This window comes from Carcharodon carcharias, chromosome 13, assembly GCF_017639515.1.
Source record: "Carcharodon carcharias isolate sCarCar2 chromosome 13, sCarCar2.pri, whole genome shotgun sequence".
Lineage (NCBI taxonomy): Eukaryota > Metazoa > Chordata > Chondrichthyes > Lamniformes > Lamnidae > Carcharodon > Carcharodon carcharias.
Genome location: NC_054479.1, coordinates 93,479,642 through 93,497,899, shown reverse-complemented (window position 1 = coordinate 93,497,899; position 18,258 = coordinate 93,479,642). Strand labels below are relative to the sequence as shown.

The 18,258-nt window shown below is 41.5% G+C and overlaps 1 protein-coding gene across 1 annotated transcript in view; it reads left to right on the top strand.

Annotated features, from left to right (window-relative positions):
- LOC121285481 (phosphatidylinositol 4-phosphate 3-kinase C2 domain-containing subunit beta-like) overlaps window positions 1-18,258 on the top strand; it is a 247,697-nt gene that overhangs the window by 132,358 nt on the left and 97,081 nt on the right. Inside the window, exons 18-20 of the mRNA XM_041201950.1 lie at window positions 4,954-5,047; window positions 9,381-9,475; window positions 17,380-17,560. Of these exons, the coding sequence (XP_041057884.1) occupies window positions 4,954-5,047; window positions 9,381-9,475; window positions 17,380-17,560 (370 nt within the window). The remainder of the gene's footprint in view (window positions 1-4,953; window positions 5,048-9,380; window positions 9,476-17,379; window positions 17,561-18,258) is intronic.

Below are 18,258 nucleotides of genomic sequence, written 5' to 3'. Positions count from 1 at the left end.
GTCAATCATTCACCCCCTCGAGCCTCTTCCACCATCCGTTTAGGTCATGGCTGATCTGTATTTTAAGTCTATCTACCCACTTTGGTTCCAAGGCCTTTAATACCCTTGTCTAATGAAAATCTAACCCACCACCAACCACTGTAGCTTCAATAGCTTTTTGGAGAAGTGAGTTCCAGATTTCCACCACACTTTGAGTGAAGAACTGCTTCCTGACATCATCCCTGAACATCCCAGCTTTGATTTTAAGGCCCTGCCCCCTTGTTTTGGACTTCTTCACCAGAAGAAATAGTTTCTCTCTATCTACCCTTATGTCTTTATTCATCTTAAACGCCTCAAATAGATCACTCCATAATCTTCTATATTCAAGAGAATACAACCTAGTCTATATACATGTTCTCATAATTGACTCTTTTTAATTTAGTTTAATGTGATATGTACTTTGGCTAGCCATGAAGACAAAAGGCTTGCATCAGGCTGCTGTGGAATTTTTATTTTCATGAATCTCCAAACTGTTTTTGACAGGATAATACACTGTTACCAACAGTTACAGACACTAGTGAGTATGTTAGTGGGAGGAGGATTTGATAGGCAGCCTCACAGCATTATGATTACAAGATAAACTGATAACATCTTTCAACATTCCTCAGTAATAGAACTATAAGAAGCCAGTCACCACAGGTAATCAATTTGAGACAATGTTCTGTCAGCAAGGCCTGTTCCTTACTCTGCCCTCCTGTTGTCCACAATTTAGAAAAAAAACTGGCTTGGCAAATGGGTTTGTAAACACACTACATAATGCCAAACAGGTTGGGTTTAGCACTTGGCAGACGTGACCTAATTCATTTCTTTCAGAGCTCATTGCCACCAACACCACCTGCTTCAGTGGGACAGAATCTTGCCAGTTACTGGGCTGTGATGCGGGGGAGGGAGGAACTATATTGGTTCTTCATGAAACGTTGCATGGAGATGAGATGACTTCTTTTTGAAACAAGGGGAAAAAGTGCTTTGGTGAATGATAAGATGTGAGGCAAAAAAAAATTCAGTGAATGCAGTATGGTCAGAAGCACTTATGTTGCTGCCAAAGTTTTACAGAATGAATCTCTAAATGAATAACTTTTGCACTGTACAAGCCATGTTTTGCTGAATGCATTGATTCTGACAGAACTGTAGTAAAGCTATTTGTTCATTTGTGCCACAAGCCTGCTCTTGGAAATTAGCAGAGAAACACATTTTGACTGCTCATGGCTGCAGCCTTCCTAACTGCTGATCAAGAGCATCATGTGCAGTTACATAGATAGAAACAAACAAAATGTGAATGCTGAATGCCAGCTCAGACTTAGCTCGGCTGAATGATAGGCAAAGTTCAGAAGTAGCACCACAGCAATGATGCAGAGGAGTTTTCAATCCCACACAGGGGGGAGAATTTTCTGCTCGGCAAGTGGGGGCAGGGCCCACTCGCCAAGGTGTAAAAGGACTCAGCTGTGCACCCGCTGAACTGTCAAAGGCCTATTAAGGCCTTTTAACTTTCAATTCAAATAATTTTTGGAGCTGCCCATCCAACCTTAAGGTTGGCAGGCAGGCGAAGAGCCCAGGCAGCCTTTGCATTTTTCATGGAACCTCATCCACAGGCGGGATGAGGTTTCATGAATTATTTTAAATTTTCACCAAAAGTTTCAATTCACATGAGGGGATATGTCATAAAAAAAAATTCCACCACTTTATTAAGCTTTTTACACTTTAAACTTTTCTCTCTGAGGCACCTCTGTATGTGCATGAAAGAGCACAGTCCCGACTCAGGGAACCCGCCCCCACCCGCACAGGGAGCGCTCATCGCTTCCGAGTGTACATCACGCTGGGCGGGCCTCGATTGGCCCACCCACATAAAATTGGTTGCACCAGTCAGGTCCACGCCCGCCCCCACACAACCCCCCCCCCCAATGGGGAGAAAATCCTCCCCAGGGTATATTTGTGAAGGAACGGAAGGTGCCCCAAGAGTGCAGAGGGCAAACAATGTGCCAGGTGAGAAATGTATAACATTCAAATAAGAAACACTTGGCATGAAAGTGATTCTGTACGGTACGGTTCAGTCAAATCTGGGGAAGCCATGATTAAGTTGTGCAATTAGGGCCGCAGAAGCCTCAGGAAAATTTAGCCATCCAAACTGCATGAGCAATAACCATGATTAGCACCACTTATATTTAACAATACTGTTTTAAACGCCCACGAGAATAAAATGCTTTCTCACTCTCTCCCACATTAAGGAGGTTTTCAGAAGCCCTCTTATATCCTACACTCAAAAAGAGAACCAACAATAGCCACAACAGAGGCAGCTATTAGTTGCCAATTACAACATCACTCGTGGTATGTAGTCACCCAGTAGTCTACTGACAATTCAGTGGCTATTAATACACAGATAGTGTGCTCACCAGTCACTGTAGCTCAGGAGACGAGTGTCTTATATGCAATTGGTCACAAATTTGTGCTGCACAATAAAAAGATGGCAGACTGCAAGATATATTTAAAAAATATTGTTATTCACTGATTTAAGTGCCTGTGTTAAGCACATTTGATGTCTTCTTTTTGTATTCATTCATTTTGACTGTCAAGCTCTGGGTGCACCCTGTGTGTACCCCAATTCTCAGTGTCCCTATCTGAGTGAGTAGCTATGGTGGATGGCACCTCAGCCATCTGGCAGTGAGATGTGGAAAGTTTGCTTCCTTTGTGTACAACTAATCCTGATATACTTGCACCAGTGGCAAAGCTCTTCTTTGCTGGCATCAGTATGGGCTCATTGCTTTCAGAAGTTGCTAACACAAGTGACAGGCGACTCCTTCCCCACGCTTGCCACTGCGAAAAGACACCTCTTCATGAACCCCATTCGCCTGTGCTCTCACAGAACACTGGGCACCCAGAAGATCTTTAAACACCACCCTTACATCTATCTGTAACCCGTTCTACAAATAAATTGGAGCCTGTCTGGGTCAATGCTTGGATCCCAAAATATGCATAGCGACAGTGGAAGTATTCGTGAGATGCCATGTGCTACATGATGATCACATCTGCAGTTACTATTGGCTTTGCTCCCTTTACATTGACAGATGATAGTGTTGGATAACTCTTTTTCCAACTTAACCATAGCACCTTGTACTGGCATTCATATCAGGGCAAGTGAGCTTAAGCTCTTTCATGTTATATTCCTTGTTTTGAAAATAATTCCCCTACAGTTTTTGTCCCTCAGGATACACCTGCTCACCTTTCACCACCATAACCTTTGACTTTCTCATCCATTACGCTGTGTATTTGCCCCAGTGTATCTTCACTGGGTGATTACTGAATCAGTTCCTTTCTGGCTATATACGAAAGGCTGTGTGATTCTTGCTCTGTTAGCGGAGTAGATTAGACGTGTGAGCCTATAAGCACAAACAGTCATTGAGTATTACATTTTCATTATATGAACCATCAAGCACATATCCATAATCAGTGTGCACATTGATACAGCAGATGGTACAAATGAGTGAATATGTGATGAGATACATAATAATTGGCCTGTAATCCCTTGAGTATAGAAGACTGAGGCATGTTAAAAGGATTCAATAGGGAGATACGGATAAACTGTTCTCTCCCTCATAAGGGCATCAATAGTGAGGGGACATAATCTTAAAGTTAGAGCTCAAGCATTCAGGGGGAAAATCAGGAAGTGCCTCTTCACATAAAGGAGAGTAGAAATTTGGAATTCCCTCCCTCAAAAGGCTGTGGATACTGGGTGAATTTTGGCTTTCAAGACTGTGATTGATAGATTTTTGTTTAGTAAGGGATGCAGAGCTTAGGCAGTCAAATTAAGTTGAGGTACAGATCTGCCAATATCTAACTGAATGGAGGAGCAGGCTCAAGTAGCTGGATAGCTTCCTTCTGTTTCTAATGTTCCCATGCCTGTGCGGAGTTGCAACCTAGGCTATTGGCAGTGTCCCTCCCCATTAATCCCACAAATGCATGAAGACTGTGACTGAGGTTGATATAACTCCCTATGGGAAATCCTTCCTGCAGAATTTTTCCATTATCTTCATGACATATGCAGTGCTATTTATATTAGCTGCTATTTTTGCTTCTTGGTTTTCATTCTCAAACAGTGAAACTTCCTTATGACACTTTTGAAGCTCATGTGAAACTTATTAAAATGCCATGCATCTAAGTTCTCATTGCCTAAACTGGTTCAAGGGTCAAACTCTCCGGTCAAAATAGATCATCCAATTTCGTCATTCCACACTCAACAAAAGCCTGATCAGTGAAATTTTTTTAATGAATTTGCCACTAAGCTGTACTCAGTGATTTTGCAAATACAATAATTAATGCTTTTTTTTCACCATTGCTAGATTAGTCACTTCAGAAGTGCTAAAGAATCATCATTATATGTGCATTGCGATTGCCTGGGTCTCGGCCATTCCAATTGTCGAGATTGTGTTGCATGAAGTCACCACAGCAAAATCTTCTAAACTCACCATCTTGCTAGCAAGCCATGTTCAAGTTTATGCTAAGAGGCAAAGCTTTTTTTCCAAAAAAAAAGGAAAATCTGGTCATAAAGAAGCTTCCAAATTTGGCACTTGAACTTTTTTAATATTCATTTACAGGATGTGGTCATCACTGGCTAGGCCAGAATTCATTGTCCATTTCTAATTTCCCTTGAGAAGAAAGTAGTGAGCTGCCTTCTTGAACCGCTGTGGTCCATGTGGTGTAGGTACACGCACAGTGCTGTTAGGGAGGGAGTTCCCATTAAACAGAATTAACTTTGTTCTGGGAGTAAAAACATTTGTTAATTTTTGTTTTCAAAACTCAGTTAACAGTTGAATTTAGGGTTGGGTTTAATATAATATTGTTCCACTGTGACTTGTGTGCTAAGGAACTGTAGTAAGTTCACCCACAGTTTAATTTTGTATCTTCTGTTTTCCATTTAATAAGCTTTTCAGATCAAGAGCTTCGTCAGGCTGCAGTCCAACAGATTGGAACCATACTGGATGATGAGTTGTTAGATTATCTGCCACAGTTAGTTCAGGTAAATAGGCTTTGATAAAATATTGCATTATATGGCAGAATTACAACCAAGCCTCACTCTTCTATCTTACAGGGACTTGCAAAGTGGAGCTAGACTTTTGAAAAGTTTTGTGGTTAATACAGCTACTATTGTAGTGTGGGATTTGTAATAGTGTAAAAATTTGGCTCTGCTACGGTGGCCTGATGTGCACAATACTTAACAAAAATGGCAAATGTAACTAAGGCTACAGCTGTGAAGTCTTCTAATAGCTTGATTAATCGGACCTCATCGGATGTTATAGAGACACACTACACAGGAGGGCCCTAGATTTTATCTCTGATCTGTAGAGCTGACCCTAATCTAGCCAGTGCACCACACCTCTATGTCCCAGGATTGAACCAAGCTTCCCCCTGCTGATCTATATTCATTGTGTGCCTGGAGCTGGACTGGGGACAGGATTGGGGTAGGCTGCGATGTTCTCCACTGGCTAAGTTTGCACAATTGAGTATGATGTCAAAGAGTAATTAATAACCACGGCTCAGCAGGAATTGGGAGTCATGAAGAGTGGGGTGAGCTGTAGATGCTGAACATTTTACCAGGTTAGTTTACTGCATTTTGCTGCTACTGTGATGTTTGCTGCATACCATCACCCTCTTTTTACATGTCAGTGTCGTGCCTGTTTGTAAACATGTGCTCATGGTGGAAAATCACGTTATTAATAGAGACAGCACCATCCACAGGGTAATGAAGTATCTAGTCACAATGCTGCAATCATCATTTTGAGGTAGATACAGGAGCAGAGGGACCTGGAAGTGCATATTCGCAAATATTTTCAGGTGGCAGGGCAAGTTGTTCAAATGGTTAAGTGTATGGGCTGCTTTGTCTTGTTATAGGAGTATTGAGTACAAAGACAAGTCATGTGAAGCCTATATAAATCTTTGGTTACGCGCCAGGTGGGGTATTGTATATAACTCTGAGCATTGCAACTTAGGAATGATGCCAAGGCTTTGGAGAGGATGGCAAGGAGGTTTACCAGGCTCGAGGGACTTCAGTTATGTGAAGGGATTTGAGAAGCTGGGGTTGTTCTCCTTAAAGCAAAGAAGATTAAGAGGAGAATTAGTAGAGCTATTCAAAATTATGAACATTTTGATAGATGTAAACTATTCTGCCTGGCAAGCGGGCTGGTATAAATCATAGATTTAAAATAATTGGCAAAAGTGCTAGAGGGGATATGAGGAGATATTATTTCACACACTGGGTTATTATGATATGGAACATATTCCTTAAAAGGATGATGGATTCCAATTCCTTAGGTACTTCCAAAAGGCAAATTGGACATGTACTTGAAGAGGACTAATTTACAGGGTTGTGGGAAAATTAAATTGAACAGGTCATAGGTCATATAGAAACCTATAAAATTCTTACAGGACTAGACAGGGTAAATGCAGGAAGGATGTTCCTGATGGCTGGGGATTCCAGAACCAGGGGTCATAGTCTGAGGATATGGGGTAGACCATTTAGGATCAAGATGAAGAGAAATTTCTTCACCCAGAGAGTGGCGTGCCTGTGGAATTCATTACCACAGAAAGTAGTTGAGGCCAAAACATTGTATGTTTTCAAGAAAGAGTTAGATATAGCTCTTGGGACGAAAGGGATCAAAGGATATGGGGAGAAAGCAGGAGCAGGCTATTGAGTTAGATGATCAGCCATGATCATAATGAATGGCGGAGCAGGCTCGAAGGGCCGAATGGCCTACTCCTGCTCCTATTTTTAATGTTTCAATGTAGGTCTTTCAAAGAGCCAACACAGACACATCAGGCCAAATGGCCTACTTCTGTGCTGTATGATACTATAATTCTATCGGAGTGTGGGCAGGCTTGATGGATGAGCTGATATTTACAGCCCCTCATTTTCATAACCTTGTATATTAATTAAAGTGGTTAATCTCTACAGGAAAATATGAGGAATTACATTGATAACCAATAAACAATCATGTACATAGCACCCAAAATAAAATTTGTGAGCGTGAGTGCAAGAATGTAGCCATTTTAAGAGCCATGAAAAATTTTCATTGAGTGATCTCTAAAGTGGTTGAATACATTCCATGCAGATTATAAATTATTAGCAATGTGTTTGTTTCTTCTAGTTTTGAGGTCACTTTTGTAGTTCCAACTGATTTCCTATTTGTGACAATGCATATCTTGCATTTCCTGACCACCTTGCAGTCCATCACACAGATCACACGGAAACAATACAGAGGCGGAAGCCACGCCAGTGAAGTGAAGCCTTCGAGTAAATTATCTCCCCAGTTAAATACGGTGCAATAACTACAACAGCTTGCATTTTTATAGCAACTTTAACTTAGCAAAATATCTCATGGCACTTAGCAGTCGTTGCTATTAAACAAAATTTGACACCAAATGACATAAGGAGATATTAGGAGAGGTGGCCAAAGTCAGGGAATTTAAAGGGGGTCTTAAAAGAGGAGAAGTATAGAGGTTTTGGCAGAGAATTCCAGCGCTTAGGGCTAATTCCAGGAGGTGGGTCTCCAGCAGGTTTGGCATTCAGGGAGAATGCATCTCTGGAACGATACATAACTTGTGATAGCCCATGATCCCTTCTTTCCTGAAAGCACTGAATCATGGAATTATCATTTGTTACCTCAGATGTGACTATTCCATTGCTCCTCTGGCTAGCCTGGCCCCCGCACCCTTCATAAACTTCAGCTTATCCAAAGCACAGACCATCCTATCCTATCTCATACTAAGCCCTCAACGCCTTTGTGTTCCCTGACCTATATTATCTCCTGACCCGGCAACACCTTGATTTCAAAATTCTCATCCCTGGCCTCACCCCCTTCATATCTCTGTAATCTCTTCCAGCTCTACAATGCTCCTGGCATTTCTACGTCCCTCTAACCCTGACCTCTTGCTCCACTATTGCGACCGTGGCTTCAGCTGCTTAGGTCCCAAACTCTGGAATTCTTTTCCCAAAATCCACCTCTCTACTTCTCCTCCTTTAAGACACTCTTTAAAATCTCCCTCTTTGATCATCACTCCCAATATCTCTTCATGTCGCATGGTGTCAAATTTTTTTTAATAGCTCGACTGCTAAGTGCCTTGGGATATTTTGCTAAGCTAAAGGTGCTATAAAAATGCAAGCTGTTGTGGTTATTGTGCTGTATTTAGCTGGGGAGATAATTCGCTTGAAGACTTCACTGGCCTGTCTTCCATGCCTGCAGAAAAATAAACTGAAATGCAAGCAAAATAAAACTTCAATTTTTATCATATTTTATACCATGCTCTTGTTGAATACTTGAAAGTAAATCTCCTTAATATGGGATTAATGGACCTGCGATAAGAAATGATTTGAATTTGAGGTCTTGAAAGTCATTTAGCCTCTCAGCAGTTGTCTATTCAGCAGCTCACCAACAAGTTAATTGGTATTAAAGTATAGTCAAAAACAAACTAACATTCATTATCAAAATATGCCTTCAAGGAACTGCAGTGAGACGGTGGATAATCCATTAAACTAGAATGTTAAATAATACTACAACCCTTCAATATTACATGCAATATGTTTCCACTGTTGAATTTTTAAGTTTAGCATCTTCAATTTGTTGACTGTCTTGTGTCTGTAATCCCCTATGAATTGCTGATTAAAAAACTTACTGACTTCTGGATATGCATCAACAATAGTCATCAATAATCTTAATCTTGTGCTAATGTTTGGTCACTGGTAATCTTAACCTTGTGCTAATATTTGTTCCTGTTTACACAAAGGTACAGATTAATAAATGTCTGCATTGCACATTATAATTCATGGTCACATACAATCTTCACTTGGGTAGGCAGGGAGAAGGAGTATGATAATAACAGGAGGAATGAATCATAGATATATGTTGGAAGCCTTTCTGTGACCTTACGCTGACAGGCACGTGAATAGACACTGGCAGGTTGTGCCCCAGAGGCATATCTTCCTTTTGCCATATCAGAATTTCACCCTAGATAATTTTGAATAATAAATGGAGGTCTGATTTTTTAGCATCTCTGTTTAACACTTTAAAGAGGATGCAGGGTGCCTTTGACAAACTCTGAATTGCTGTTTATGAGTGACTGACAGAAAAAAATGTCAAAAACACATGGAGCCTTAGTTTGGCCCTGTGCATTGATGATCATGAATTTCACTCATAGGTTCACTTATAAATTACTAATCATGAACCCTAAAGTTTCTGATGTGAATTGTAACAATTATCAATACTGGGTCATGTTAGTGACTGAAATTTGAAATGCAGACTGGTAAATTGTGTAGAATGCAATGATCCATTTTTAAAAGTCTGTTCTACTTTCAACAGGCAGTAAAGTTCGAGTGGCATCTTAACAGCCCTCTTGTGGAATTTTTACTTGATCGTTCAATCAGGAGTATTCGAGTAGCACATCATTTATACTGGTAAGCTTGTTTAGGGATATTAGCTTCTCCTTTCTGATTCAGGGTCAACCATAATTGAAGACACCAACAAGTATTGATGAAAAAAGAGACATGCTGTCAAAGCTTTTTGTCTTGCACTCATCAGGACAGACTCATGAGAATACCAAACCTCAAAAGGGAACAAAAAAATTATACTGCATGAGAAGAGAGTACTGATTGGTTGGCAATTGATTGAATTTAAACAAAAGCTTGGCAGTTAACTGTTCCCTGGTGCATTCTCCATGCCAATGCCTCCCCCAATCAGAGTCTGCTATCTGCCTTGCATGTTTCTGAAAAAAACTAGTTAACAATCTAAACTCTTTGTAATAAAAACAGAAAATGCTCGAAAAACTCAGCAGGTCTGACAGCATCTGTGGAGAGCTCTGAAGACAAGCCATATGGTCTCAATACATTTCCTGCTGAGTTTTTCCAGAATTTGCTGTTTTGATTGCAGATTTCCAGCATCCGCAGTATTTTGCTTTTGAACTCCTTATAAGTTGTCTTTCTTGAGAGTAGTCAACTTTTGACTAACTCACTAGTTAGGCCTCACCTGGAGTATTGTTTCGAATTCTGGGCACCACACTTCAAGAAGGATGGTGGCCCAAATCTTCTGATACAGGGAGGGGCCTCCGACTCAACTATGTCGCTGATGCCTCTTGGGACCTTGAGGAAGTCCAAATGTGCTCACATACGCGGCATTTATACAGGAAGTTTAAAGTTCCAATTGCTGGTTTTACCCTGCTGGGAGTGCTCTGTGATTCCAGTGACAGTGGGGTCAGATGGCCAGAGCCATGGAGACGTGGGCTGTTTGCATTTTACTTATCCTGGCTTTTACACGGATTTACATAGAGTTTTTCATATCAGGCATAAAACCAGTGAACCTCAAAGTAAATCAGCTGGAGCGTCAAAGTGCTCCAGAACCCACAACAATAATCGTCCCCGTCCCAGCAATGTTAACCACCCCCTACATCTTCCCAGCAATATTCACCTCCCTCCTGGCAATGTTCACCCTCCTCCTGCACCCTGGATAGTTTCAGCCCCTCCTGGCGGGTATGTACAATATCAAGGGGATGAGGGAGGGGGTGTTGAACAGTTTTGGGGGTGAGAGAGGAATGAACGATTTTGGGGGTGAGAGAGAGGAATGAACACTCTCAGGGGTGAGGAGGGGGTTAGCACTGTCATTGGGGTGAGGGGGTGAACAATGCTGGGGTGAGGGGCACGTTAGCACTGTCAGTGTGGTGAGGAGGTGAACATTGTCGCGGTGAGGGGAGTTAGCACTGTCAGTAGGGTGAGGAGTGAATGATGTCGGGGTGAGGGGGATTAGCACTTAGTGGGGGTGAGGGGGTGGACATTGTCATGGTGAGGGGGCGTTAGCACTGTCAGTGGAATGAAGGGGTGAACAATATCGGGCCTGGGGGCAGTTAGCCGTGTCAGTGGGGTGAGGCTGTGCAGTGTTGGGGTTGATGGCTCCATTTAAAACAATGTAAGTCAATGAACTGAAGACAGACCTTAAGGACCATGTCTTCTGTTCATGATGAGGAAATGGAGCCAGGTTGCAATGCAATTACACTTGACAACTTGCCCCCTGACTGTGTTCACCCCTACATCCCTAGTGGAGCTGACATTGGAAGGTGCAAAGGCTCCAGCGCAAAATGGCAATTGGACAGTTTAAATCACAGTTGGTTGCACCCTTTTCACGTTCTGAGAAGTTCTGGGTCATTAAGGCCTTAAAAAAGGTGAAGGGGAAAGTTACTAGAATGATGATCAGGAATGATGGAGTTCAGTTATGTGAGGAGACTGGTGAAGCTGGAGTTTTCTCTTTAGAGGTGAGAAGGTTAAGGTGAGATTTAATAGCTGTGTTCAATATTATGAACGATTTTGATAATGAATAAGGAGAAATTGTTTCCGCTGGCAGGAAGGTCAGCACCCAGAGGACGCAGATTTAAGATAACTGGGGATAGAAAAGAATAAGGAAGGAATGGTAGATTTGAATGAGAAAAGATGGGAGGAGGTTTGAGCAGGGCATATACATTCCCATGAACCAGCTGAGCCAATGTTTCTGTGCTGTATATGCATATCCTGTGTAATCGTATATATCGAGATTTTTTTTTACACAGTGTGTTGTTATGATCTGAAATACATTGCCTGGAAGGGTGGTGGAAGCAGATTCAAAATTAACTTTCTAACGGGAATTGGACATACACATGAAAGGGAGAAAGCTGCAGGGATATGGGGCAAGATCAGGGAAATGGGACTAATTTGATAGCTTTATCGAAGAGCCAGCACAGGCACAATAGGCCAAATGGCCTGCTTCTGTGCTGTATCTTTCTATGATTCCTGATAATGCAAAGTTGTTATTCATGCTTTACAAATAAGTTTTCAAACAATTTGAAAAAAGTGACTTGGAATCCCATCCAGTAAGTTCACCAGAAACAGGGATGGTTCATTTTGGCCACAGCACTCCAATGGCATGTTTTATCAGTGCAATTCATTTTCTATCAAGGCAGTTTGGGTTGTCACATACCATTGGAATATGATAATCCATTCACCTTTCTTCATAGTAACTACAGTAGTAAAGGCTCTGTTTTTCTTTCTTACGAGCAATTGTTTCTTGCTAAACATTCATCTTTTACAAATTGTTTACTAAATATTCTGCCAAGTGACTGTGAATGTTTAGAAATTCCAGGCCGAATATTCACAACATATAAGGTGCACTTTGAAGAGCAAGGGTTAGATTGTGCCTCTGCATTAGGTCTGCATCTGCTCACCAGTGCAAACGGCACCCGATTGGAGAAGCTGCAGTAGAAAAGGTTTAACATTGGATGTCTTCTATACCTGACCATGAACCCAATGGAAGTTAAAAAGAGCACCACTTCACAAGTGGCCCAAAGCCAACATGCTGCTTCCTGGGCTTTCCCACTCCGCTCCCCCCAGACCCACTCAAGCAACGGCTCCCACTGCAGGCAGATGGTGTTTCTCACTGAAATGGCATCAAGTTGACCTCTCCACTCGCATTGTGAGCTGATGCTTAATCTAAGGGGCTGAATTTGAGGGCGTTCTTTTTAACTGTTGACAGCGCCCAGGAAGTGTGTAGGGAGCTTATCCAAACTCATCGCATGGCACCACATGGCAGGGGCACATTTCATTCCAGTGACATGAAACGGCTCAGAAAACATTGTGGCTTGAAGTGTTTGCAGGGTTTTTTCCGTGAATGGGACTGCCCATTGGTGATGATGTTAATTTCTGGCGATTGTATAAAATGGCCGAGATTAAGTTGAATTGGGTTGGTGCCAATCTCTGCCAATTATCATTTCCATCAAAGTCAATTGTAGGGAAAAGCATCCATGTAGTGGATAATGGACAGATTAATCAATAAGGCCTACTTTATAATATAGTTCAAAATGCTCCCCATATGGAGCCTGTGTTGGAGATAACCCAGAGTACACATTCACATGAAACCTGGTAGAATTTCAACAGCCAGTGTGACAAGAAAAGGCCACTTTTCTTCTGCCTGCTCCAATTGATCGTTCTTTCCCTGCTGTTTAATGCTCCATTACCATATGAACTGCCATCCAGATCAGTTTGCAGCCAGTGAAATGTGACAGGCAAGCTTGGGATATTGTTGAAAACTAGCACAGTTAAGAAAACCTCTCCTTTCTGAACCAAGTCTAGATAGTTGAGAATAGGCTTCACAGCTGACCAGTCATGCAGCTAATGATAAAAGACACCGAGGTAAAGCTTCATTCGGCAATATAAATGTGGTGCCTACTGGAGGTTGGAATTGGTAGATTGATGCTTTATACTTGGAACACTCAGTACTATCTGCTCCGCTTGCTTTCAAGCTTTGTAACAGTCTGTAACAGATCCCCAGACAGTAGAACAATCTTTTATTTAGTGTTTATATGCTGGACAAGGGCCCAGATGCTGTTTAATCAGCTTGTTTATATTCCACAGCAGCTGGAGCAATATAAAAATAACTACGCATGCGCAATTTTGCATGTGCCCCATTGAAGTTAAGTTGCAGATTGCAGCTCTGGCTGTTAAAACCTCTCCTGATGTTTGCGTCTAAAACTGTTTTCCTCCCCCTTTCCCCTTCCCTCTCTACGCTTCTTTCAGAAATCAGCACAGTTATTTCTCACTCTTATGAGAAAAGTGAGATTGAGCAAATATTATTGGAAGATGTGACATCGCAGTCTAAGAGTATATGATCTATCCAGTTAGCTACTATGGAACAAGTAGGAGGATATGCTTGAAGATGAGTAGACTCAAAGGAAGACACATGGTGAAGCTTAGGAAAAGGGAAAGAATGACTTTTGTGTTGCAGATAAAATTACAGAATCGTCTGGTACAGACAATAGGCTGAATGGCCTCCTTCTGTGCTGTCATCATTCTGTGACTCTATGATTCAATCATCCTGCACTGATAATTCTTTTCAGCCCATGTGCCAGCTTCTTAATATTAGTGCATCAGCTTTTTCATCTAGTGATACCAGGGACAGTGCAGGAAAATGGTGTTAAAGTAGGAGATCAGCCATGACCTCATTGAATGGCAGAGTGAGCTCGAAGGGCTGAATGGCCTACTCCTGCTCCTATTTCTTATGTTCCTTTTTCTACTGAGATTGGAGGTTTGCTGAAGCAGACATATCAGTCGGAGGGTAAAAACCGCCTCCCAAATAAATTCACAGATAACCAGTAAGATACTAAAATACAGTTCTCTTTCAAACTTTTAATTTTCCTGGTGATTCTGGATGCACCCAGCTGTCATCTTATTTACCTATTAATGCCAAGTTTCTTCCAGATTAGTTGCAGATGTGTTTTTTTATTTAAAAGGAATGGATCCCTGGTGTGATTAATTGAGCATTCCTGTCACGTTGCCTGGATTTGAAAATTAAATAGGGAGTGGAGTTAGAATGGTGGCTAATTTTTATTTAATTTTTAAAATTGCATTGCGATAGTTGAATATAGGATTTAGATAACAGGATTATTGTGATTTGTGATTGTAGGTGAGATGTCATAATAATTGCATTGCACATTTAAAGTAGTAAAGCATTGGAGGAGCATCATCATACAAAAATTGACACTTGGCTAAAGAATAAGATATTAGGACAAGTGGCTAAAAGCTTGGTCAAAGGTTTTGAGGAGTGTCTTGCAGGAGACTTGGGTAAGACAGGCAAGTGAGATTGAGGACGGAATTCCAGAGTTTAAGGCCAATCAAGTCATGGCCACTGGTGGGAAGGAAAAGGAAGTGGCGTGCACGCAGGTCAGAACTAGAGGAATGCAAAGTTCTCGGATGGAACTAGAGGAGATTAGAGATGGAGAGGGGCGAAGCCACAAAGGTAGGATTCAAACAGGAGGATGAGAATTTTAAAGTTGAGGTGTTTGTGGATCGGGAACCAATACAAGTCAGTGAGTACACAGCTGATAGGTTTGCTGGACTTGTTACTTGGCTTAATTCTTTAATGGTAAGAACTGAGTTAATTCTGTTTAAGGATTTCTCTTTATTACCATGCAGTAACTGCAGAAAGAAAGCCTGAACCATCCTTATGAGAGCAGTCAGTAGCCACGGAGTATGGTGAAGAGTTGCATTAGGACACATGGGTCCTGTGTGACTGGGAGCTTTACATTTCCTCCTCCAGCATCGTTTTCTGCCAATCCTGCTTTTATACCCTTTTGGCGCAATGATTATTGTTTCCAGCTTGAGGCAATGGACCTTTTCATAAGTGAAGCATAGCCTGGAAAATTCACTCAAGTAAAAGCTATCCATGCCTGTGTATTTTAAAAGAGGTGTTAACTCACATCTTTTAAATGGGTTTGTGGCTCAATTAAACTTGGGGACAGAGGAATGTTGCATAAATGCTTCATACACCCTTGTACCAATCAGCAGCAGTCATTTCCAGCCTCATGTATTTTGGGGTTTTGTCAACATTTAGAAGATGTTTATGCCCCATTATCAAAGCTCTCCACAATACTGATGCAGCATAAAACTTAATCAGGAAATTCCCTGCTCAACCTTCCTCCGGTTTGTCATTGAGTCCAAGAAGGGGACAGATGGCAATTATTGTCATGTGAAATTATTTTTGGTGTGAGAGACTCTGAAATGGTGTGAAATGAAATCAAATAAAGCATGAAATCAAAACTTCCTGGAAAATAAGGTCAAGGTTTTCCACCACTGCAAACGCTAGCCCACGATTTTCCATCCATTCACTTTTTATGGAGGGAAAGTTGTCTCTTGGCAAGCTCAGGAACTAATTAAAGCTAAGAGACAAGTATACAAGGTAATCAAAAAGACCATTGCAACATAGGAACAGGAGTGGGCCATTCATCTTGTCATGCCTGCTCCACCATTCAATTAGATCATGGCTGATCAACTACCTCAACGTCACTTTCCCATGCTATCCCCATATCTCTTGATGCCATTAGTCTCCAGAAATCTATCAATTTCTGTTTTGATCATGCTCAATGATTGAACTTGCACGGCCTCCTGGGGTAGAGAATTCCAAAGATTCACCACCCTCGAAGTGAAGAAATTCCTCCTCATCTCAGTCTTAAATGGCCTATCCCTTATTATGTCCCCTGTTTCGAGACTCACCAACCAGGGGAAACATCTACATCCATCCTGTTGAGCGGTCTTAAGAATTTTGTAACTTTCAATGAGGTCATCCCTTATTCTTCGAAACTCGAGGGAATACAAACCCAGTCTCCTCAATCTCTGCTCATAAAACAATCTCATCATCCCAGGGATTAAGCTGGTGAGCCTCTGTTGCACTCCTTCTATAGCAAGTATATCCTTCCTTAGATAAGGGGACCAAAACTATTTGCAATATGGAATTAGCCTTTATCTTAAAGAAGGCTAAAGTAACCATCTGGAATATTATTCTTGATGTCGCTCCTCAGAAAGGATATATTGGAGGGGGTACACCATCTGGATTAACCAGAATGACATCAGGTCTTAAAGTGCTAAATTGTGAGGATAGCATACATGTCTTGTATTTTCTTTGATTAAGATTGAGGCTTGATCTGATGGAATGGTTTAAAATGTTAAAAGGGTTTAGTAGGACACGTATAGAGAAAATATTTGATCTAATGGAGCAATCAAGAAAAAGAGACATGGTTTTAAAATTCAAGCTAGACCATTTAGAAGGGAATTCAGGAAGCAACTTTTTACACAAAGGATAGTAGAGATGTGGAATTCTCCCCCCAAAATGCAGTGGATGCTGGATCACTTGGTGATTTCGAGACTGAGATTTTTGTTAACTGAGCATATCAAGGTACATGGAGCTAATTGAGAGGTAGGTAAATAGAGTAGAAATCAGCACTCTATTGGTCTAATTGAATGGGAAAGTAGGGTCAAGGGATTGAATGTCCCACTTTGCTTCTCAAGTTCCTTTAGCAGTTTCTAAATCCACTACTATTGCCAACTGCTTTTTTATGTGTTTCAGATTTTCCCTCAGAGTAAGTTTGATCCAATATCATATGCAGAAGAATACATCTAATTCTGTGCCGTCTTGTTGCCCTTTCTGAAGCTGTTGGACAGCTTTTTATGTATATTTTCTACACTGGCCTGCATGGATAAGTGGTTCAGAAAGTGTTGATATTAATAAATATTCAGCCTAGGTTAACGGGGAGTGGGGAGGTGTAAATGTTTTTGATGGGCTATCATTGATGTCGGTGTTATCTTAATGCCCATCTTCAAATTGCTCTGACCTGAATTTTAACACGAAAAGATTGCTCCTTTGGAGCAATTCCCCCTTTATATTGCAAAACATTATCTGGAACCTTGTGCTGCAGAAAGAAATGATTGACAATTCCAGCGTTCCTGCCTTTTGACGTATTTCTGTTGACGAGGTGCAGGCTCAAGTGTAGATTGTTCTTTGTGTTCCTCCGCAGGTTATTGAAGGATGGCTTGGTAGACTCTCGATTTAAGGGTAGGTACAGCCAGCTGTTAGCAGCTGTGCTCTGCTGTTCAGGGAAAGCCATGCGAGAAGAATTTGACAAAGAGACCAAGCTCATTGACAGGCTGGCTGAGATAGCAGAGAAAGTCTGGGCAGCTGACCAATCAAAGCGCTCGGTGAGTACAAGCAAGGTCTGTCCAATGGTATCTTTGGTAAATGCTCACCCTATATAAGGCTATTTACTCAGCCATGACCTCAGGCTGATGTCAGGATGAAAGGGAAAGAATTCTCAATATGATGGAGTCATTTTCTTCTATTTTTAAATGAAAACCTCAAGGTTCATCCTTTTCATGAATTTTAATCATACTTTTGCCATCAACCCCAATTGTTTCCTACCCGCTCTCCAGAAGGAGTGACCCCTGCTTGAATATGGGCACCAGCTGTTCTCCAATAACTTGGCCAACTGGCCATTTGCATATCTTCCACTCTAGTGCTACCATTTCTAGGTTGACCTATCTGGATAAGTGGTTCAGAAAGTGTTAGTATTATTAATAAATGTTTGACATATACGATAGAACGTTTGGGGGTGGGATAGTTACAAGGATATGGTTTCCCAGTTGATGATCTTTTGTCAAGAGTGAACACTGATTCTCAGAGTCTGAAGGCTATTTGACTGCAGTAAACACCACAGCTGAGCCGCACCTGGCCTGAAATCCACACACACATTTCAGTAGTGGACACAAGTTGGGAATAGGAACATTGACAAATTTTCCCCTTGCCTTCTTCCTCACCTGAAGTCCAACTATGCAGAGGTCTTCGCACCACCCTCGCAGAGTTAAGCTCACAGAGCTGGGAACTTCTCAGTGCGGGGGGC